Raw genomic sequence first — 18,527 nt, forward strand, 5'->3', positions numbered from 1 at the left:
TATATATATATATATATATATATATATATATATATATATATATGTGTCTGCTTGTGTCTGTATGTGTGGATGGATATGTGCGTGTGTGCAAGTGTATACCTGTCCTTTTTTCCCCCAAAGGTAAGTCTTTCCGCTCCCGGGATTGGAATGACTCCTTACCCTCTCCCTTGAAACCCACTTCCTTTCGTCTTCCCCTCTCCTTCCCTCTTTCCTGATGAGGCAACAGTGTGTTGCGAAAGCTTGAATTTTGTGTGTATGTTTGTGTTTGTTTGTGTGTCTATCGACCTGCCAGCGCTTTCGTTCGGTAAGTCACCTCATCTTTGTTTTTTTATATATATATATATATATATATATATATATATATATATATATATATATATATATATATATATATATATAGAGAGAGAGAGAGAGAGAGAGAGAGAGAGAGAGAGAGGGGGGGGGGGGGGGGGGGGGGAACATTCCACGTGGGAAAAATATATCTAAAAACAAAGATGATGTGACTTACCAAACGAAAGTGCTGGCAGGTCGATAGACACACAAACATACACACAAAATTCAAGCTTTCGCAACCAACGGTTGCTTCATCAGGAAAGAGGGAAGGAGAGGGAAAGACGAAAGGATGTGGGTTTTAAGGGAGAGGGTAAGGAGTCATTCCAATCCCGGGGGCGGAAAGACTTATCTTAGGGGGGAAAAGGACAATTATACACCAGCGCGCACACACACACATGCATCCACATTTGTGTGTGTGTGCTTTATATATATATTTTATACTAGTACTGCAGGTTGTGCTCCACAGACATAAATTGAAAGTGTTGGACTTCAAAGAAAGAGCAAATTCAGTAAATTTCCACATTTATTTGTCTGGCATCATAAACTTACTTATTGTCAGTTACAAATTTGAAAGCGACCACAGGGATGAAGTTTTTTATTAAAAAAAAAATGATGATAATAAACTGGCATACGAGATGTGATCAAAAAGTAATGGGAATTTTTTAATTTCACTGGCTTCAGACATCCGATTTTCAAATTTCTTTTATCTTGTTGGTACACATGCTCCTGAGGTATGTTCGCATTTTCACCTGTTTTGAATATGACATTTGTTGTTGACAGTCGAATGCATGTTTCCTAGTGCTCGGTGAATGTTTACTTTTGAAAAAGACGGAGCAAAGAATTTGCATTAAATTTTGCATGAAAAATGGAATGTAGTGCAGTACCACATTCAAAATATTGACTGTGGCTTTTGGCAGATCAACTATGAGCATGACAAGAGTTTACGAGTGGTATAAAGATTTCAGAGGGGGTCGAGAAGATGATGATGACAAACACCCGGGATGCCTTAGCACATCAGTTACTGACTGCACTGTGGAGGAAGTAAAGAAAATGCTTGTGGAAAATTGCAGAATCACCATCAGAGAGGTGAAGTCGGCATATATCCTGTGACTCCTGCCAAGCAGTTTTTTCAGATGTTTGCACATGAAACTTGTAGCAGCAAAGTTTGTTCTAAACCTGTTAAATTTCAACTACAAATGACATTCCATAGACATTACTCAGGAATTGTTGAATGAAGTCGACAATGATCCAGAACTTCTAAAGAAGGTTACAACAAGTGAGGAAACACTGTTATATTGGTGTGATGTCAAAACTGAGGCCCAATTGTCCCAGTGAAAACTACCTGCGGAGCCAAGACTGGGGGGGGGGGTTAAATGTTATTCTCACTGTTGTCTTTGATTACATGGGATAGCACGTCATGAGTGCTTGCCTTATGGTCGTACGGTCAATAAGGAATATTACCTGAAGTTATTCACCGCTTGCACAAAGCAATGTGAAGAAAATGGCCAGAATTGTGGCAAAACCACTGCTGGAAATTGGGAAATTGCATCATGATAATGCACCTGCTCACACCTCAATGCTCGTTCATGATTTTTTACAAAAAAAAAAAAAAGAAAAGAAAAGAAAAGAAAAAAGAAAAAGTTTTATGTTGTCTCTTCAGCAACCATATTCACCGGACGTGGTTCCTTGTGACCACTTTGTAGTCCTGAGGCTGAAGAGAAGTATAAAAGGACAGTGTTTTGCCACCATTGATGAGATAAAAACAGAATTGTTGAAGGAGCTGGATGCCATAACAAAAAGTGAGTTCCCGAAGTGCTTCCAAGATTGGGAAAAGAACAGGCACAAGTGTGTTGTATTAGAGAGGGATTGCTTTGAAGAGAATGAAGTTGATATTGATGGATAAATAAAGATTCTTTAAGAAAAACAAAAATTCCCCTTACTTTTTAATCACATGCAGAGTTACAACAATTGTCTTCTTTTCCATTCCATTGAAGGGCATAAATTTCTCTTGAGGGGATAATCTTTATCCTAGCAGACCACGGCTGCTTTTAGATGTGTGGCTGGGCACCTCTTTTCCACAATAAAACCACATACAAATATTATTTAACAACTTTATTATTGTTATTGTTATGAACATAGTGGCTTACCGTATTTACTCGAATCTAAGCCGCACTTTTTTTCCGGTTTTCGTAACAAAAAAAATCGCCTGCGGCTTAAAATCTAGTGCAAAGTAAGCGGAAGTTGTGGAAAATGTTGGTAGGTGCCGCCACTACTAACTTCTGCCGTCAAATATATGTAGCACTACACAGGCATGCTTTGCAGGCACAAAGATAAATACTGGCGCCAGAACCTCTGCGTCAGTAAATTAAAAAAAAAGGGGGGGGGTGGAAGACGAGCTTTTTTCTCCGCCCAGTTTCGACCACTGCATTTTCGTACTTTAGCCAATGAAGTAAATACAAATTCCGTATTGTTCATCTTCGAATGTATCGGCATTTCAATGTACTACAAAAATCCGACTGGCAAGACTGTTAGGGATGTTTGTCAATATGGCCAATTCTACGTTCTGAATTTTTTCCTACCTGTGAGAAAAGATGGTCGCTAATAGGAACTTTTGAATTGTGAACCACATGCAGTGCACCATAAGAATAATACGAGTATAAACATTTTGCCATGTATTGTTTCATGTTTGTTGCTATCTCATTTAAATTCTGTTTGCCTAATAAACTACAAAACTAGAGTGAGACAACAGCAAACGCGGAAGAATATACATATCTTGTCATGATTATCTTCGTATTATTCTTATGCCTAATAGTGATACAGTCAGAAATGAAGCACGGCAATTGACTAGATTTTTAAACCTAAGATGACTCTAATTTCTGTGCAGAATGTAATGTACTAAAGAGGTGTCTAGGTGTCTGCAGAGATTTTCAAACGGAGAAAATTTTTCGCTAAACTCTCGTTCAGAACATCTTCTATCATACGCAGTCTATTATTTGTTTCTTGTTGATCATTATCAAAGAAAGCAGCAGTGTAAGTGACAACAAATAGCAGTCTCTTGCCATTGTTTCGCTAATGAGACGATATCTCTCTCTCTCTCTCTCTCTCTCTCTCTCTCTCTCTCTCTCTCTTTTTTAATTGTAAGCGGCAGTAGAGTGCACAATAGCAAGCCATGCTGCGAGCGGCGACAGGCCGTAAACACTCATTATCAGAGTGCGACAAACAATGCATGACACAGTACAGTAATGCATTTTCAGCTTAGAGTGACGTAAACACCTATAACAAAGAGAACGGCACTTATCAGATCAAAGAAAAATAAGCAATCAATTCAAACCAGGCGTAGCACGTGAAAAAGGAAGGGTACCCGTATAAATACAGACGGGCGCATAGCAGTGGTTATCTGGTAAACCTTAACTGCTAACCTTACGACTCGAACCAAAGTACTGTAGCTGTATCGTCATTCATTCAACCTAAATTGTGTCTCATATTACAATGGACCAACTTTGTTTCGATTTGGAGGTGCGGCCTAAAACTTCTCTCCCCTTGAATTTTGAGTCTCAAATTTCAGGTGCGGCTTAGATTCGGGATCCCCCCCTCCTCCCCCCTCCGTCGATTTCGAGTCTCATTTTTCAGGTGTGGCTTAGATTTGAGTGCGGCTTAGATTCGAGTAAATACGGTACTCTCTTGCGCAACAAGTTGGGATGTTCCAATCACCTGCATGAGACGAGGTCTATAAAATGGTGCATGTGATGATTTACTTGAATGTACATTAAGTAACATTACAGCAGAGCACAAACGGGCCCCTTCCCCAGCCATGCAGCCTATTCCTTTTCGTCACTGCCCGCATCACCCCATTACTCTCCGTCGCCCTCCCTTCACTGCTCGTGTCTGTATAAATGGGTGATAGGATTACTTATTATTAGCAAGCTCCACAAGCTCTTTGCTGCTGACATCACAGACAGATAGTTCTGTCTCAGCATTTAATTTTCCAATTCATCACGTGTGAGATTTTCATATCTCCTCTGATCTTATCGAAGTAGTATAGCCTTGGTCTTCCAAGTGGTCCTCTTCCTTGAGGATATTCTGTACGCACTTCGTAGATTTTTCCCTTCGTCTGTAGCTCACAGCGCATGTCCAGTCCGTTGAAATTTCCTAGCTTATTTTTGGACAGAATGTTTGGTTATCCATACAGTCCTTTGTTTGTTTACATTCTCCAATCCTCAGTGTTTACATTTTGCTTCTTCTGATTTTGTTAATGTTCGTGTCTCACCAGCTTATGCCGGGACAGGTATGAAAAGAGTTTTGTGTAAGGGAATCTTTGATTTTATTGAAATAAGTTTGCTTTTTATTCTGTGATGCTTTTGTCTATAGTTAGCAAGGTTCCCAGATAAGTGAACTTATCTGCTTCAGTTTTAACGGTATGGTTAGTTTGCTGTGAGACAATGGAGTATTTGATTTTACTGCGCCAATAAGTTGTTATACAATTTTGCAGTAAGTGAATTAATCTCTTGTTGATTTTTTCCACTGTCATCTATGTATGCCAGTATGTTAAATTTATGATCTAATGACAGGATTAGCTTCTATTGATAGTGTCATGTAGCAGATCTTGGCCCTTGTTTTTTTTTTTATGGAATTCCTTGAATTTGTCAACCTTCATTTAATTTTTTTTTCTTTCCCCCAGACCTCTTTCTGATTAATCCCAACTTCCTCCATGTCCTTTCTTATTCTTAGTCCCATTTCGTGTGCTCATTCTAAAGAGGGGCACATAAAACTTCAGTCTTTTCTTGTGTAAAATGTTTATGAGCTTGTCCATCTGTTTATGTAGATAATCATATTTCCTCCTCTTCCACAATCATTATTTAGTTTTTGTTGTCTGAAGAGCTTCTGTAATATTTTTCGTCCCTTCTTCTCTAGTTCTTCTATTTCTCCTTTCTCATACAGTATAAAGTGTTTCTGGCGTAAGTCGTGGTGTAGTGCCTAATCTTTGCATTGTAGGAGATTTGTTCTTCTGTTACCTGTCTTCTGTAATAACCTGCACACTAATCCTGTTTGTTTTCTTGTTTATCAAGCAGTTTTTTCCCCCCTCCCCCAAACCTTGTATTCACATGAGTTCCTCCACCATGTTTGTATTGCACATATTCTGTGTTTTTTGTAGAAGGTCACAAGTCCTGTGTTTTTACAATAGTGTATAGTTTTTTAAATTGTTAGAGCATCTTTTTTATGGTTAGCAATTTTTATTCATTTATTTATTAGTTTATTTAACGTGGTAGGATAAGGACAATCAGGTCCTTCTTACAGCTAACCAGGCATTTCACATATTTTTCTTTACATTTAATCTAGTAAGCATGTTATAAGCTACTTCTAATATAAACACTATGAAATGTTGAGTTATTACTACAGCACTAAAAGAGAAAAATAAACACAGTTCACATTCATTCATGAGAAGTGCAACAGTAAAGACAAGTTACAAGAAGGCAGATTTTAAGTATGAGCACTAGCAACAGTGGACACAACAGTAGAGGGGGAAGACACAATTGATGAAGAGAGGGGAAAAGAGCATGACGTGACTGAGAAATCAAAAGAGAAACACAAGTAAAGGGGAGAATATGGGAGCAAATGCTTCAATTTGACAGAGCACAACTGGTCCTACATCTTAATTTCTGAGGAAATGTAAGTCGGTGACTTATAGAAATGCTTCAGTTTCTTCGTAAAAGCAGCAGGGCATTGAATTGTGTGCAGAATGCAGGGTTTCTTGTTTCAGTGGCAGATGGTACATGGATGGACACAGTTAGGGTAGCGAGCAAGAGTTAGACATCGTGTTTTGAATATAATGACATGACAGGTATTTCACCTCTGATGCCTTCATATTATATAATTGTTCTAGTAATAGTTTTATTTTAATTATTTTGTGTATTGTTATAGACATCAACCACTTATTTACAAAAGGAAATTGGCAATTCTGACTGAAAATAACACGAAGCTCTAAGAAATTGTATTAATATTTGGTAATTTGTTATATTTAATCGCTTTGTTTTTACAAATAGACAACTACAATGATTTTTGATGTCACTTTTAAGTAACAGTATTGTCGCAGGAGGTGCCTAATGTCAGTTTCAACTGTTGCAGGAAACATCATCAGTTACTCAACCACCTGGGAATATCGAGTAAGTTTTTGACACCTTCTGGTTGGACATAAAATAAAAATTAAATTTACCAGTAAATAGTTTCGGAGCAAAGGAGACCGCTCACTGAATAGCAGAAGCAGAGACTTGTCAACAGGCACACGGGAAAGAATGAAAAGTTGCTAGTTTTGAGATGAATCCTTGCCCTATATGCTGAAGACAACCATCTGCAAAGGAAGTCCCCCCCCCCCCCCCTCCCTCTCCCTCATTGCCCAGTACCACCCGGAGACGGGCGCAACTGAACGGTGTCTGTGTTTATCATTGTGCCTGGAAATTAGGGACATCCTACATGTAATCCTTCCCACTCCTCCTAAAGTGATATTCCACTGCCCAACCAATCTACACGACATCTCGATCTCTCTCTGTGCCACTTCCACTACTAACCACTTGCCACATGGGTCATTTCCCTGTGGACGGCCCACACGTAAGACCTGCCCGATTCACCCACCTGACACATTCTATTCTAGCTCTGTCCAAGGCTTATCCTATCCTACCAGAGACAGGCCGCTTGTGAAAGCAGCCACGTCATATACCGACTATAACTATGCTGCCGTTTCTACACAGCACTCTGCATGGGTACAATCGCTAGCTAATTGTCCTCCAAAATGAATGGTCACAGTCAAAAACTTATCAGCCTGTGGCAGAACATGCTACTGAGCACAGAGTGCTCGAGTTCGATGGCTGCTTTGCAGACTGTGTCATCTGGATCCTCTCTCCAGTACCACCTTTCCTGAATTACACAATGCGTCCTTTGCTCCCGTAATTCTCCTGGCCTCGATCACCGCTAACCCGTCGTCCGTCCGATCGCCTACCCTCCGTTCCCTTCACGTACTCACCATCGGGTGCTACGTGAACTCGGCGGCTCCGGTGCCTGTGTCTGGCATTCCTATTCTGCCCAGTGGTTGCCTCCAGCTGCTGGCTACTCCTCCCTGCCTCCTTCTCTCTTTTAGCCATCCCACCTAACACAACTCGTCTGAATCCATCTGCTGAACTGCAGTGTCGGCAATACGTGTTCAACTGGCTCGACGTACCTGCACAGGTATACAGTGTGGACAACTCAATGCTTGTACTATTCGGTGTGTAGCGTCCTTTACTCCTAAATTATTTACAGTCTACCTGAACTTTCTTTACCAAATTTACCATCTATTTTGATATATATCCATTTTTCTGCATGGTTTTCATTTTAACAACATGATAGTAATATAAGTACGAGGGCGGTTCAGAAAGTAACCTCCGATTGGTCACAGTGCGGGTTGTGGGGGGAGTAGCGACGCCATCTGTGCGTTCACGCACTCAACAGGTCAGTCGGCATCAAGCCGTGGTCGAGTGAACGTCGTACCTGCGCTAGTTTAGTTTTTGTGGCAGTTTGAAATGTGTGCTGCAATAGAAAAACCCCGCCAAATGTGAAGTGCGTGCTGTCATAAGGTTTTTTACAGCCAAAGGATATTCTGCAGCAGCTATTCATCGTGAGCTTTGTGCCGTGTACGGACCAAGAGTTATGAGTGAAGGAGTTGTCCGTGAATGGGTACGTTTATTTAAAAGTGGACGAGAAAACGTTCATGATGAAGAGAGGAGTGGTAGACCATCATTGGTGACTGACGAACTCGTTCAGACAGTTGATGCAAAAGTTCGTGAAAATCGACGTTTCTCAATGTCGGAGTTGTCTACTGGTTTTCCACAGATTTCTAAGACTCTCTTGTACGAGATAGTGACAGCAAGATTGGGTTACCGTAAGTTCTGTGCACGATGGGTGCCCAAAATTCTTACCGACCACCACAAAACTCAAAGAATGGCCTCTGCATTAGACTTTCTGTCACGTTATGAGGACGAAGGAGAACCATTGTTAAACAGAATCGTGACCGGTGACGAAACCTGGATTATGTACGTGAACCCTGAGACAAAAGAACAATCAAAGATGTGGGCACATTCAAATTCGCCTACCAAACCAAGAAAAGCCTCGCAAGATTTTTCTGCCAGAAAACTGATGGCAACGGTGTTTTGGGATGCCATAGGGGTGTTGTTGGTTGAATTCATGGAACGTGGTACGACCATTAATCAAGACGTGTACTGTGAAAGAATAAAAAAGTTACGACGGGCTATACAGAACAAACGCCGTGGTATGCTGACTTCCGGTATTGTTTTTTTGCACGATAACGCCCGTCCTCACTCTGCTCGCAGAACAACGGGCCTTCTTGAGTCCTTCAAGTGGGACGTTATCAACCATCCACCTTACAGCCCAGACCTGGCGCCAAGTGATTATCACCTCTTCATGCATTTGAAGAAATGGCTCGGGTCACAGCGGTTTGATGACGACGAAGAGCTCAAAGATGCGGTCACAGGCTGGCTCGAGGCACAAGCGGGTGATTTTTATGCAGAAGGAATTTCAAAGCTTGTGAAGAGATACAATAAGTGCCTCAATCGCTATGGAGACTATGTAGAAAAATAGTGGAAAGATGTAGTTGTAAGATGTATATATTAAAATATTTTTATTTAACTTGGTGTATTTTTTTAAATCAACCGGAGGTTACTTTCTGAACGGCCCTCGTATTTTTTCCACAGATCATGTTCAGAAACAAGAGTAATTTTGTTTTATTAGTGATTAATGCCATTTACTAAAACACGTCTTATATTAAACAATGGAAATTCCAGGTTGGAATAAAGATAATATTGTGAAAAGAATGACAGGCGCAGCAAAAAGACTGCTAAACATGTAAGCACTATGTTGAGAAGCATTCTTCTGAAATAGACAATACACACACACACACACACATTCATGTAAATACAGCTCACACACATGACCATTGTCTCTGGCTGCGGGAGCCAGACTGCGAGCAACTGTGCAAGCGACCTGGGTGGTGGGAGTAAGGAGAAGACTGGGGTGTGGTGGGGGAGGGAGAGCAGGGTAGGGGTGGGGAACAGTAAAGTCCTGCTTGTGGGAGCATCCAGGACGTGGAGGGGAGAGGGTAGGGCAGCTAGGTGCAGTCGGAGGGTGGGGAAGTGGAAAAGCAGAATTGTGGGTGTGTTGGTGGAGTAGAATGGAGTGTAATGTGAGCAACAGTGTCAGTGATGTGAGCGACGAGTTCTTCATGTATATCCACCTTTGTAGCATGCATATACCCCTTTAACCATCACCGGAAACAAAAGTCTAATAGGTTTATGTTGGGCGATATGGCAGGCCAGTTAATGAGTCCGTCACAGCCAATGCACCAATGAGCAGATGTGTTGTTCAGATACTGGGATATGTGTCTGGTACATGGAATTGGTGATCTGTCATGTTGCAGGTACATTTACCATCGTTGCTCTAATGTCATCTCCCAAAAGTGCAGGTAGTTCTTGTCTCGGGATATGTGCGTATGCTGCAGCTGTCGTGCGATTTGGCAGGAACACGGGTCCTGTCGCCAAGTCATCAGTCGCAACATACCAGATATTGGAATCTTGTTTCCCTAATGCCATCTGGGTTCTCCGTCACCCGTGTATGAAAATTGCTGGTGTTTGTGAAACCAATGAGTGTAAATGTAGCTTCATCTGTAAATAAAAGTGTGTTGCACGACATCTCTGTGTACAGCCAATCGTTCACAAAATTGTTGTCTGGTTAGTGAGCTACACGGATGCAGACGTTGCACGGGCTGCACACGGAATTGGCACAAGCTCTCGGGATATAATGTACGCCACACTTGCATTTGTGAAATAATGAGTTGATGGCTAATGTGCCATGTAGTGGTGGTGGGACTCCATTGTACCATTGCAATAGTAGTTTACTTTTCCTCAGGTGACTGGACGGCCTCACATTCTGATGTTACGTGTACATTGTGTAGTGTTCCGGTTTCATGTAATGTGTGAAAAATCCTGGGAAGTACCCCGGCACAGGTAGTTTGTCGATCAGGGAAACATTTCTGGTGTTCTGTCACGGTCGCAAGAGCACTGCCGTTCCAGAATATGTACACAAACAACACTGCTTATTTTGCACAGGTGAACGTATATGACACGTCAATATTCACAGATACAGTGGACTTGTTCAATTAAACATGAAAACCACACAGCCTCGAGGCTGCTCACGGATATGACCCACAATTGTACACTGGGTACGCTTGCAGCAGTTGCCTCGTGTGACATCAGAGTGCTGCCATCTGTTGGAGAACCACGACACCTTTTCTGGGATGGATCAGTCGGCTGTCCTGCCATTATTTTGTCCACCACAGCACCTACACAGCATTTGGGTAAGTAATATTCACCTGAGTCTTCATTTCCTTTCACGGATGTGTGTGATCTTCAACCCACTCCAGTTCCGTAACAATTGAAAATTGGACACTTTTTCGTAATAATTTTTCGCTTTATTTTCACATGTAGATTCACTACACAAATTATGACATTCCTCCTGAATCACCCTGTATGTAACACATTAACTCATTTGTACACTAATCAGTCATTGAAGTTGTTTTATAGATGGGAGTTTGATTCTTCAAAGAATTGGGGGTTACTGATGAAATGAGTAACAGATAGAACGGGTGGTCAGTACTTACTTCCCTCCGATGTGGGGGGGGGGGGGGGGGGGCAGTTCCAGTACTGCTGATTGAGAGATGTAAGCCACTAATCCTAGGTCCTAGGTTTTGAAGCTGATAGTTCTCTGTGCAATTAAGAGAGAGGGATAGTAAAAAAAGGAAGGACAGGTCACTCAGGCTCCGGAATGATGTGAGGGGGATCCATCTGTTATGAGGTCAACAGTAGACATAAGAAAGATAGGAGTCGGCAGAAAAGGCCCCCGTAGACTATCAAATAATTTGTCAAACTTCACGTGTTTGTAAAATTATTTGTTAATGTGCTGCGGTGTTTGATGTGTTTAACAAGTGTACACTGTGTTTGAAAGGATTTTGATTGACGGCTGAAGTGAAAATAAGTTTCACTCAAACTTAAGTTTGTCAAGCAAAACCCAGTCTCTTGCCAGATTTCGAGATGACAAACCATACAAATGTTGGATGTTTTTCAGTGCATTTTGAGTGAAAACAAATTTTTGTTGACATTTATCTCTCTCTAGTTTTAGTTTGCAGAATTGTAGAAACTAAAATTAAAGCTTTACATGGTCAAAATGTAAAGCTCACAGGCCATTATTAAAATAATGGAGGTGTTGTGTCTTTTCCATCCAAATATTACACAGGAAGACGTTAAGGGGGAGGGGGGGGGGGGGGGGAGAAGAAAGTAACTCTGTACCCAACATACAAGGGGGAACGCAACAAAATAATGCTTTATTTATTGCTTCTGATGTTTCAGTAACAATGTCACTCATTGTTCAAAATCTGCTCCGGTTGCCAATATTTGAAAGTTGTAGATATTTGTTGAGAAGTTGGAAGAAATTTTTGCATAACTTTTCAATGTCACAGTCCCTCAACAATCATTCTTTCCTTCTCATCCCATCCGGTAAGTCTCTCCTGACCCGAGGTTCTGGACGACTTTTCTGAAATCTGCCCCTTTTCCTAAACCTCACCAGTCATTTTCCTTCACTCCTCTTCCTCCCCTCTCAATCTTTCTGCCAGGAGCAGCCACTGGTTCTGAAAGCTTGCAAAATTAACTACTTTATAAATGTATTCTCGTGCTGCCACCTGGTGAGGAGATTTTTTTGTATCTATCCGATTACAATATGTTTTGATACATGAAGTAATTCTAAGACGTTATTACAAGTTTGATTGTTCATTTAGAGAAAGTTGATATAATTATCAGGTTCTGGGTGTAATATATCCTTTAGCAAATTTTCAAGGATATATTAATCCCACATTTTCAGTGTTTCCTTGGACCAGCATCTATTCTTTTTCTTCCCTGTACACAGTGCTTAAGTCAGTGCAGTGAATGCTTTGTATACATCGGCAGCCATTCCCACTAGTGTCAGAATACTTTGTGGCACGATGTGCACAGTGTGGAGGCAGCTTCAATAGTGAGGTTAACTGTGACAAACTCTCTTGGTACTTCTGCACGCTTGTTCGACAAACCTTTGGAGAGCAAACAGTGAATCTGACAAATGCGCTTGGGCCTAGAGACTAACAAGGAGAGGTTCCCAGTGGAATCAACTTTTTGAAATTGTCTATACAGTGTTGTAGCTTAAGGTCCTGTACATCACACTCTGCTGCTATTCAAGTGGCGGGCCACCATTTGCCAGTACTCAGCGTTTTTTTCCCCATAATTCTCTGCAGCTTAAAAAAAAAAAAAAAAAATCCGAGTATGATAATTAAGGTGCTGGCTTCACATGCAAAAGGTAAAAGAAGGTACAAATCTCATCAGGTCCTTTGAAATTTTTAATTTTTAAATCTTATTGAAATGACTTTGGTAATTAGTTTTATTAAATTAATTGGATTAAATGCAGTTTTTTTAAAAATATCTATTCCTTTCTCGCATCATTTTAATCACCGTGTTTGGTTTTTCAATTGTTCTCATTTTATCTTCCAGTCATTCTTTTTCCACTTTGAATTTTTGTGCTTGTGAAGGTAATTCCTTTTTATTTATCTGTCATGCAGAATTCAACGAAACAAAATCTAGGATGGAATGTAACAATATTATGAAAAGGATAGTTGCTATTCGCCATATAGCGGAGTTGCTGAGTCACAGAAGGCACAACAAAAAGACTGTCAGTAAATCAGTTTTTGGCCAAAAAGGCCTTTGTCGGAGATACTAGGACACACACACACACACACACACACACACACACACACACACACACACACACACACACACACACATGACCACAGTCTCTGGCTGCTGAGGCCACACTTTGGGCAGCTGCACATGATGGGAGACGCAATCGGGTGGTGGGGGTGAGGAAGAGGCTGGTGTGGGGAGGGGGAGCTATGAGAGGGTAGGGGTGGGAGATAGTAAAGTGTTGCTTGTGGGAACATACAGGGATGAGGTGGACAGAGGGTGGGGCAGCTTGGTGCAGTCAGGAGGTTAGACAGAAGGCGGGGGTGGGGGGTGTTAGTGGAAAATGAGAGAGGTAAAAAGACTGTGGGTGGGTTGGTGTACTACAGGAATGTGTAGTGTTGGAATGGGAACAGGGAAGGGGCAAGAGGGCAAGAACAATGAAGAATAAAGGTTGAGGCCAGGAGAGTTACTGCAATGTAGAGTATCTTGCAGGGCGAGTTCCCACCTGCACTATTCAGAAAAGCTGGTGTCTGTGGGAAGCATCCAGACGGCACAGCTTGTGAAGCAGTCATTGAAATGAAGACTGCTGTGTCCGGCAGCTTCTCGGCCACAGGTTTTCAGTGACCATTCGTGTGAACAGAGAGCTCATTAGTTGTCACGACCACATGAAATGTAGCACAGTGGTCGCAGTTTAGCTTGTAGATCACGTGACTGGTTTCACAGGTAGCACTGCTTTTGATGGGATAGGTGATGCTTGTGACCGAACTGGACTGAAGTAGGTGGTGGTGGAAGGATGTACGGGATGGGACAGGTTTTGCATCTAGGTCTATTACTGGGATGTGAGCCACGAGGCGAGGGGCTGCAGCAGGAGTTGTGTCGAGATGGGTGAGGATATTCTGTAGGTTCGGTGAGTGGCGGAATCCCACTGTCGGAGGTGGGAAGGATAGTGGGTAGGACATTCCTCGTATCAGGTCACAATGAGAGGTAGTCGAAACCCTGGTGGAGAATGTGATTCGGTTGCTCCGATCCCGTCTAGTACTGAGTCACGGGGGGAACACTCGTCTGTGACCGGACGGTGGGACTTTGGGAGGTGGTGGGTGACCGGAGGGATAAGGCGCGGGAGATCCATTTACGTACGTGGTCGGGAGGGTAATTACAGTCTAGGCCTCGGTGAAACCCTCGTTGTATTTCGAGAGGAACTGCGTGTCACAACGGGTGTGACAGCCACGAGTGGCTAGACTGTACGGAAGGGACTTCCCGGTATGGAACGGGTGGCAGATGTCAAAGTGGACGTATTGCTGGTGGTTGGTAGGTTTTACGTGGATGGAGGTACTGATCTGGCCATCTGTGAAGCGGAGGTCAACATAGAGGAAGGTGGCTCATTGGATTGAGTAGGACCAAGTGAAGCAAATGGGGAAGAAGGTGTTGAGTTTCTAGAGGAATATGGATAGGGTGTCCTCACCCTCGATTCAGATCGTGAAGATGTCACGAATGATGACAGTTTCTGTCCCTTTACCAAATGGTGCCCTGCTCATCACTACTATGCCACCTCCCTTTACACTAACATCCATAACACCCGTGGCCTTACCGCTATCGAACATTACCTTTCCCTATGCCTGACGAATTCCAAACCCACAACCTCCTTCTTAATCGCCACGATCAACTATATTCTCACCCACAATTGCTTTTACTTTGAAGGCTTTTGCTCTCCAGAAACTCGACACCTCATTCGCTTCACCTGGTCCTACTCAACCTGACAAGCCACCTTTTCGATGTTGACATCCATCTCAAAGACGGCTACATCGGTACCTCTGTCCGTACCGAACCTACCGACCACCGGCAATACCTCCATTTCGACATCTCCACAATTCTGTACCGAGGAGTCCCCTCCGTGCAGTCTAGCCATTCGCAGGCCATTGCATCCTTTGTGACAAGCGGTCCCTCTCGAGATACACTGAGAGTCTCACTGGGGCCGAGGCCTTCACAGACTCAAATTATCCTCCCGACCTTTTACGAAAACAGATCTCCCGTGCCTTAACTCTCCAGTCACCCACCACCTCCCCAAGTCCACTGTCTGGCCACAGAGGAACATCCCACTTGTGGCTAAATACCAGCCAGGAATCACATTCTCCGCCAGGGTTTGGACTACTACTTGTCGTGCCCTGAAATGAGGAATGTCGTACCCACTATCCTTCCCACCCCTCCCACAGTGGCAACCTCTCCCCTTCCCGCCCTTCGTCTAACCTCCTGACTGCACCTAGCCGTGTTACCCTCTCCCCACCTCGTCCCCGTATGTTCCCACAAGCAGCATGTGACTGCATTGTGTCTGTTTTTGACTTAAAAAGCAGACTATGCACTAATAACAATGTTGCCTGTGATTTTAGGCTTTTCCAGCTGAAGATGATCATGAAATGTTCTCAGGTAATCAGACTGGTGCCGTCTGTAAATGGTACGATATTTCAACGAGCTGAGTTACTATATTCAGTCGGTCCCAATGAGTGATCTGTCTTCTGCCGGATGCCGACCTGTTTGCTGCTTCCTTCGCACTGTAGAGTTTTTGCCTGCTGTACCTGTGGTCAGTTCCACTGGTGAAGCAGAGGGGAAGTGCGCTGTTGGGACACGAGTTGTGGTCCTCAGTTTCTTTGCCACCACCACGGAGGTCAGGACACTGCCGAAGGGGAGACACGTCACTGTGGTGTGAACTAAGGTGTCCAGTTGGCATAGTACGAACGGATCTTCCCACAGGCTGTCATTGTGCTTTGAGCACACCGAGGCTTGTCCCGAGCCTTACTTAGCCTTAGTTTCTGCTGTCTTTATTTATCATCTCATCGTGTAGCTCGGCCTCTACAGATACTTTTATACGATTCTAGACTTCTAGTTTCAACAAGTCGGTGCTATAATAATTCGTGGTATGTCTGCTGGAGTGATAGTGCTCCACCTTAGTGACATAGACAACTGTTGCTTATCTGTGTGACACTTGTACTCCACACACCTATCCCATATTATCTGGCTAGTCTGACCTGTGCACACATTTTTCTACACTGGTACAGGATTCCCAGTTTTTGGAGTTCTAGGCTATTCTTAAAAGACATGAAAAGGCTTTTGTCTCTGGCTGTGAGCAAAAAACTCATTCGATGTTACATTCTTGCGAACCATGGATGAAGGGTATCAGACGGATGCCATATTCCTCGACTTCCGGAAGGCGTTTGACTCGGCCCTCCACTGCAGACTGGAGTGCTAGTTCTGCAAGGTTCGCAGGAGAGCTTCTGTAAAGTTTGGAAGGTAGGAGACGAGGTACTGGCAGAAGTAAAGCTGTGAGGACGGGGCGTGAGTCGTGCTCGGGTAGCTCAGTCGGTAGAGCACTTGCCTGCGAAAGGCAAAGGTCCCGAGTTCGAGTCTCGGTTCGGCACACAGTTTTAATCTGCCAGGAAGTTTCATATCAGCGCACACTCCGCTGCACAGTGAAAATCTCATTCTCATTTATGTCATTATTAAAAATTTTACTGGCACATTTGTCTGATGTATCTTAAAGTGTAACACGCTCAAAAAAGATCATCAGTATATGCAAAAGCTTAGCTTCTCTTGCAGCTTATTGACCTTAGCGACCAATATGATATGTTAAAGCTTTTCTTTTATTGCAGCAACACTATGTATATTAATTTAAACTATTAACTTTCCCTGTTTGTGTGTTCGTGCTACTTAATAGTGATGTTGCTGTTGGCTGGCTACATCACGTGTCCTATGCTCTGACTATCCACTGTCATCGGCTGGTGAGATCACGTGACACGAGCTATGAACGGCTTACAAAAGCGCATCGAAATCTCGATTTCAATGATTCGGAAAGTAACACGTGGAGTCTGATGGAATTCCAATGTATACTTTCGTAATATGAAAATACGCAGCGTACATGTTGCTGCACATCAAAAATATTTACAAAATGTGTCTTTTTCCCTGAGTTTCATTTTCTGTGCTGGGAAATTGTACGCCCGTGTATAAATCCATAACCATTCAAACGATTGATAAGGGAAAATATACTGTCACCCGGGAGAAAGTGTATTTTTAACCGGGAATTCCAGGAGAAATCCGGGAATTTTTTTTTCCTTGTCCACGTATACACCCTGACAGTGAACCATGCTCTTTACATTGAAGTCTTGAAACTTTTGTGACAAGCAATTCAATGTCGCCACCCTGAGTTGTGGCATGCTCGGGACTGGTTCTTACTGCATGACGGTACAAGACCCCAGACTTTATCTGTTACCAGACATTCTCTTATTGCCATCCCATGTCCACCATATTCCCCCGACCTCTCATCTTGCGGTTTTTTTCTTGTTTCTGTGAGTGAAAAGGTGACTGAAAGAAGAGCTTCATCAAGATATCACAGACATCCGGCGGACTGTGACAGATGAGCATAGGCTGCGTTCACAGTGGCAGTAACAACGGTAGTCAGACAATGTTGCCAGAGAGGTCATCCGAAAACATCGGCCAACAGCATGGTTTAGTGTGTTCAGTCTCCTATGTCAGTTTTTGGCAGGGTTGAGGAGGTTAGGTTAGAACAGAACCTAACCCATTTATGAAGTAACTTAGATTTTAACCTCTTAGGGTGGGTTTGTAGCGCGATGCCCCTGTGCTTGGATATGAGTGGTTCATAGCAGCTTCTGCTGTTAAAAATACGCCAGATGCATGTGAATAAGCTTTCCTGTCTTGTAAACTATGTGGTGAGTACCATACACCCTCTACTCAGTTATTGGAATGAGCAGACAAGTTTTATGAATGTAGGAGATGATGGAAGAAACATTCTGTTACATACTCAAGATAATTCATGGTGACCTTGAAAAGCAAGTTATAATCACTCTATTTCTCTGTATTTATTTAAAGTTGTACAGACGTATGTCAGTTAAGCTTCAGACTGTCATTTAGCACACGAGTGAAAGACGAGCATAAATTGTAGCATAAGATACTCTGAAAATGTAAAGCACTTAAAAGTGGTAATACACACTACATTTGCAAACCACTTCACATTAACAGAATCATTACCCTACTGGCATAAAATGGCAAGTAAGTGGTAATAATAATTTGTAGACAACCCATAACAAAAAAGATCCTCTACAGTAGCTATAAGCATATAAGATATCCCACCATTGTCACTTGAACTAATTATTTTTTGAAGTTGCAATCTGTGGCTAATATTTCCAATAAAGATTTTTACCCATTTGAGGTTTCCAACAAACCTGTGATTTCAGTCCATAGATTCTGAACTATGTTCCAGTTATGATATTTTCATCCTCAGGATGCCACAAACTCACTCTTTCTTGGACTAAACTTGTCAGTTTTTCACACTCCATATTTCATGTATGAGAATGTTAGTCGATTTGACCAAAGAAAACAGACTGATTT

The 18,527-nt window shown here is 42.5% G+C and overlaps 1 protein-coding gene across 9 annotated transcripts in view; it reads left to right on the forward strand.

Annotated features, from left to right (window-relative positions):
* The window catches only part of LOC126427016 (zinc finger protein 93-like), a 325,645-nt gene that overhangs the window by 288,474 nt on the left and 18,644 nt on the right, over nucleotides 1-18,527 (forward strand). For 7 of the 9 annotated variants that reach the window (XM_050089172.1, XM_050089171.1, XM_050089169.1 and 4 more), the window contains exon 5: nucleotides 6,457-6,494. In XM_050089172.1, the coding sequence (XP_049945129.1) occupies nucleotides 6,457-6,494 (38 nt within the window). Of the gene's footprint in view, nucleotides 1-6,456; nucleotides 6,495-10,606; nucleotides 10,730-18,527 lie in introns of all 9 variants that reach the window. The other 2 variants (XR_007576499.1, XR_007576500.1) reach the window with 2 other exon arrangements.

The sequence above is a fragment of the Schistocerca serialis genome, chromosome 11 (assembly GCF_023864345.2).
Source record: "Schistocerca serialis cubense isolate TAMUIC-IGC-003099 chromosome 11, iqSchSeri2.2, whole genome shotgun sequence".
NCBI classification, from domain to species: Eukaryota; Metazoa; Arthropoda; class Insecta; order Orthoptera; family Acrididae; genus Schistocerca; species Schistocerca serialis.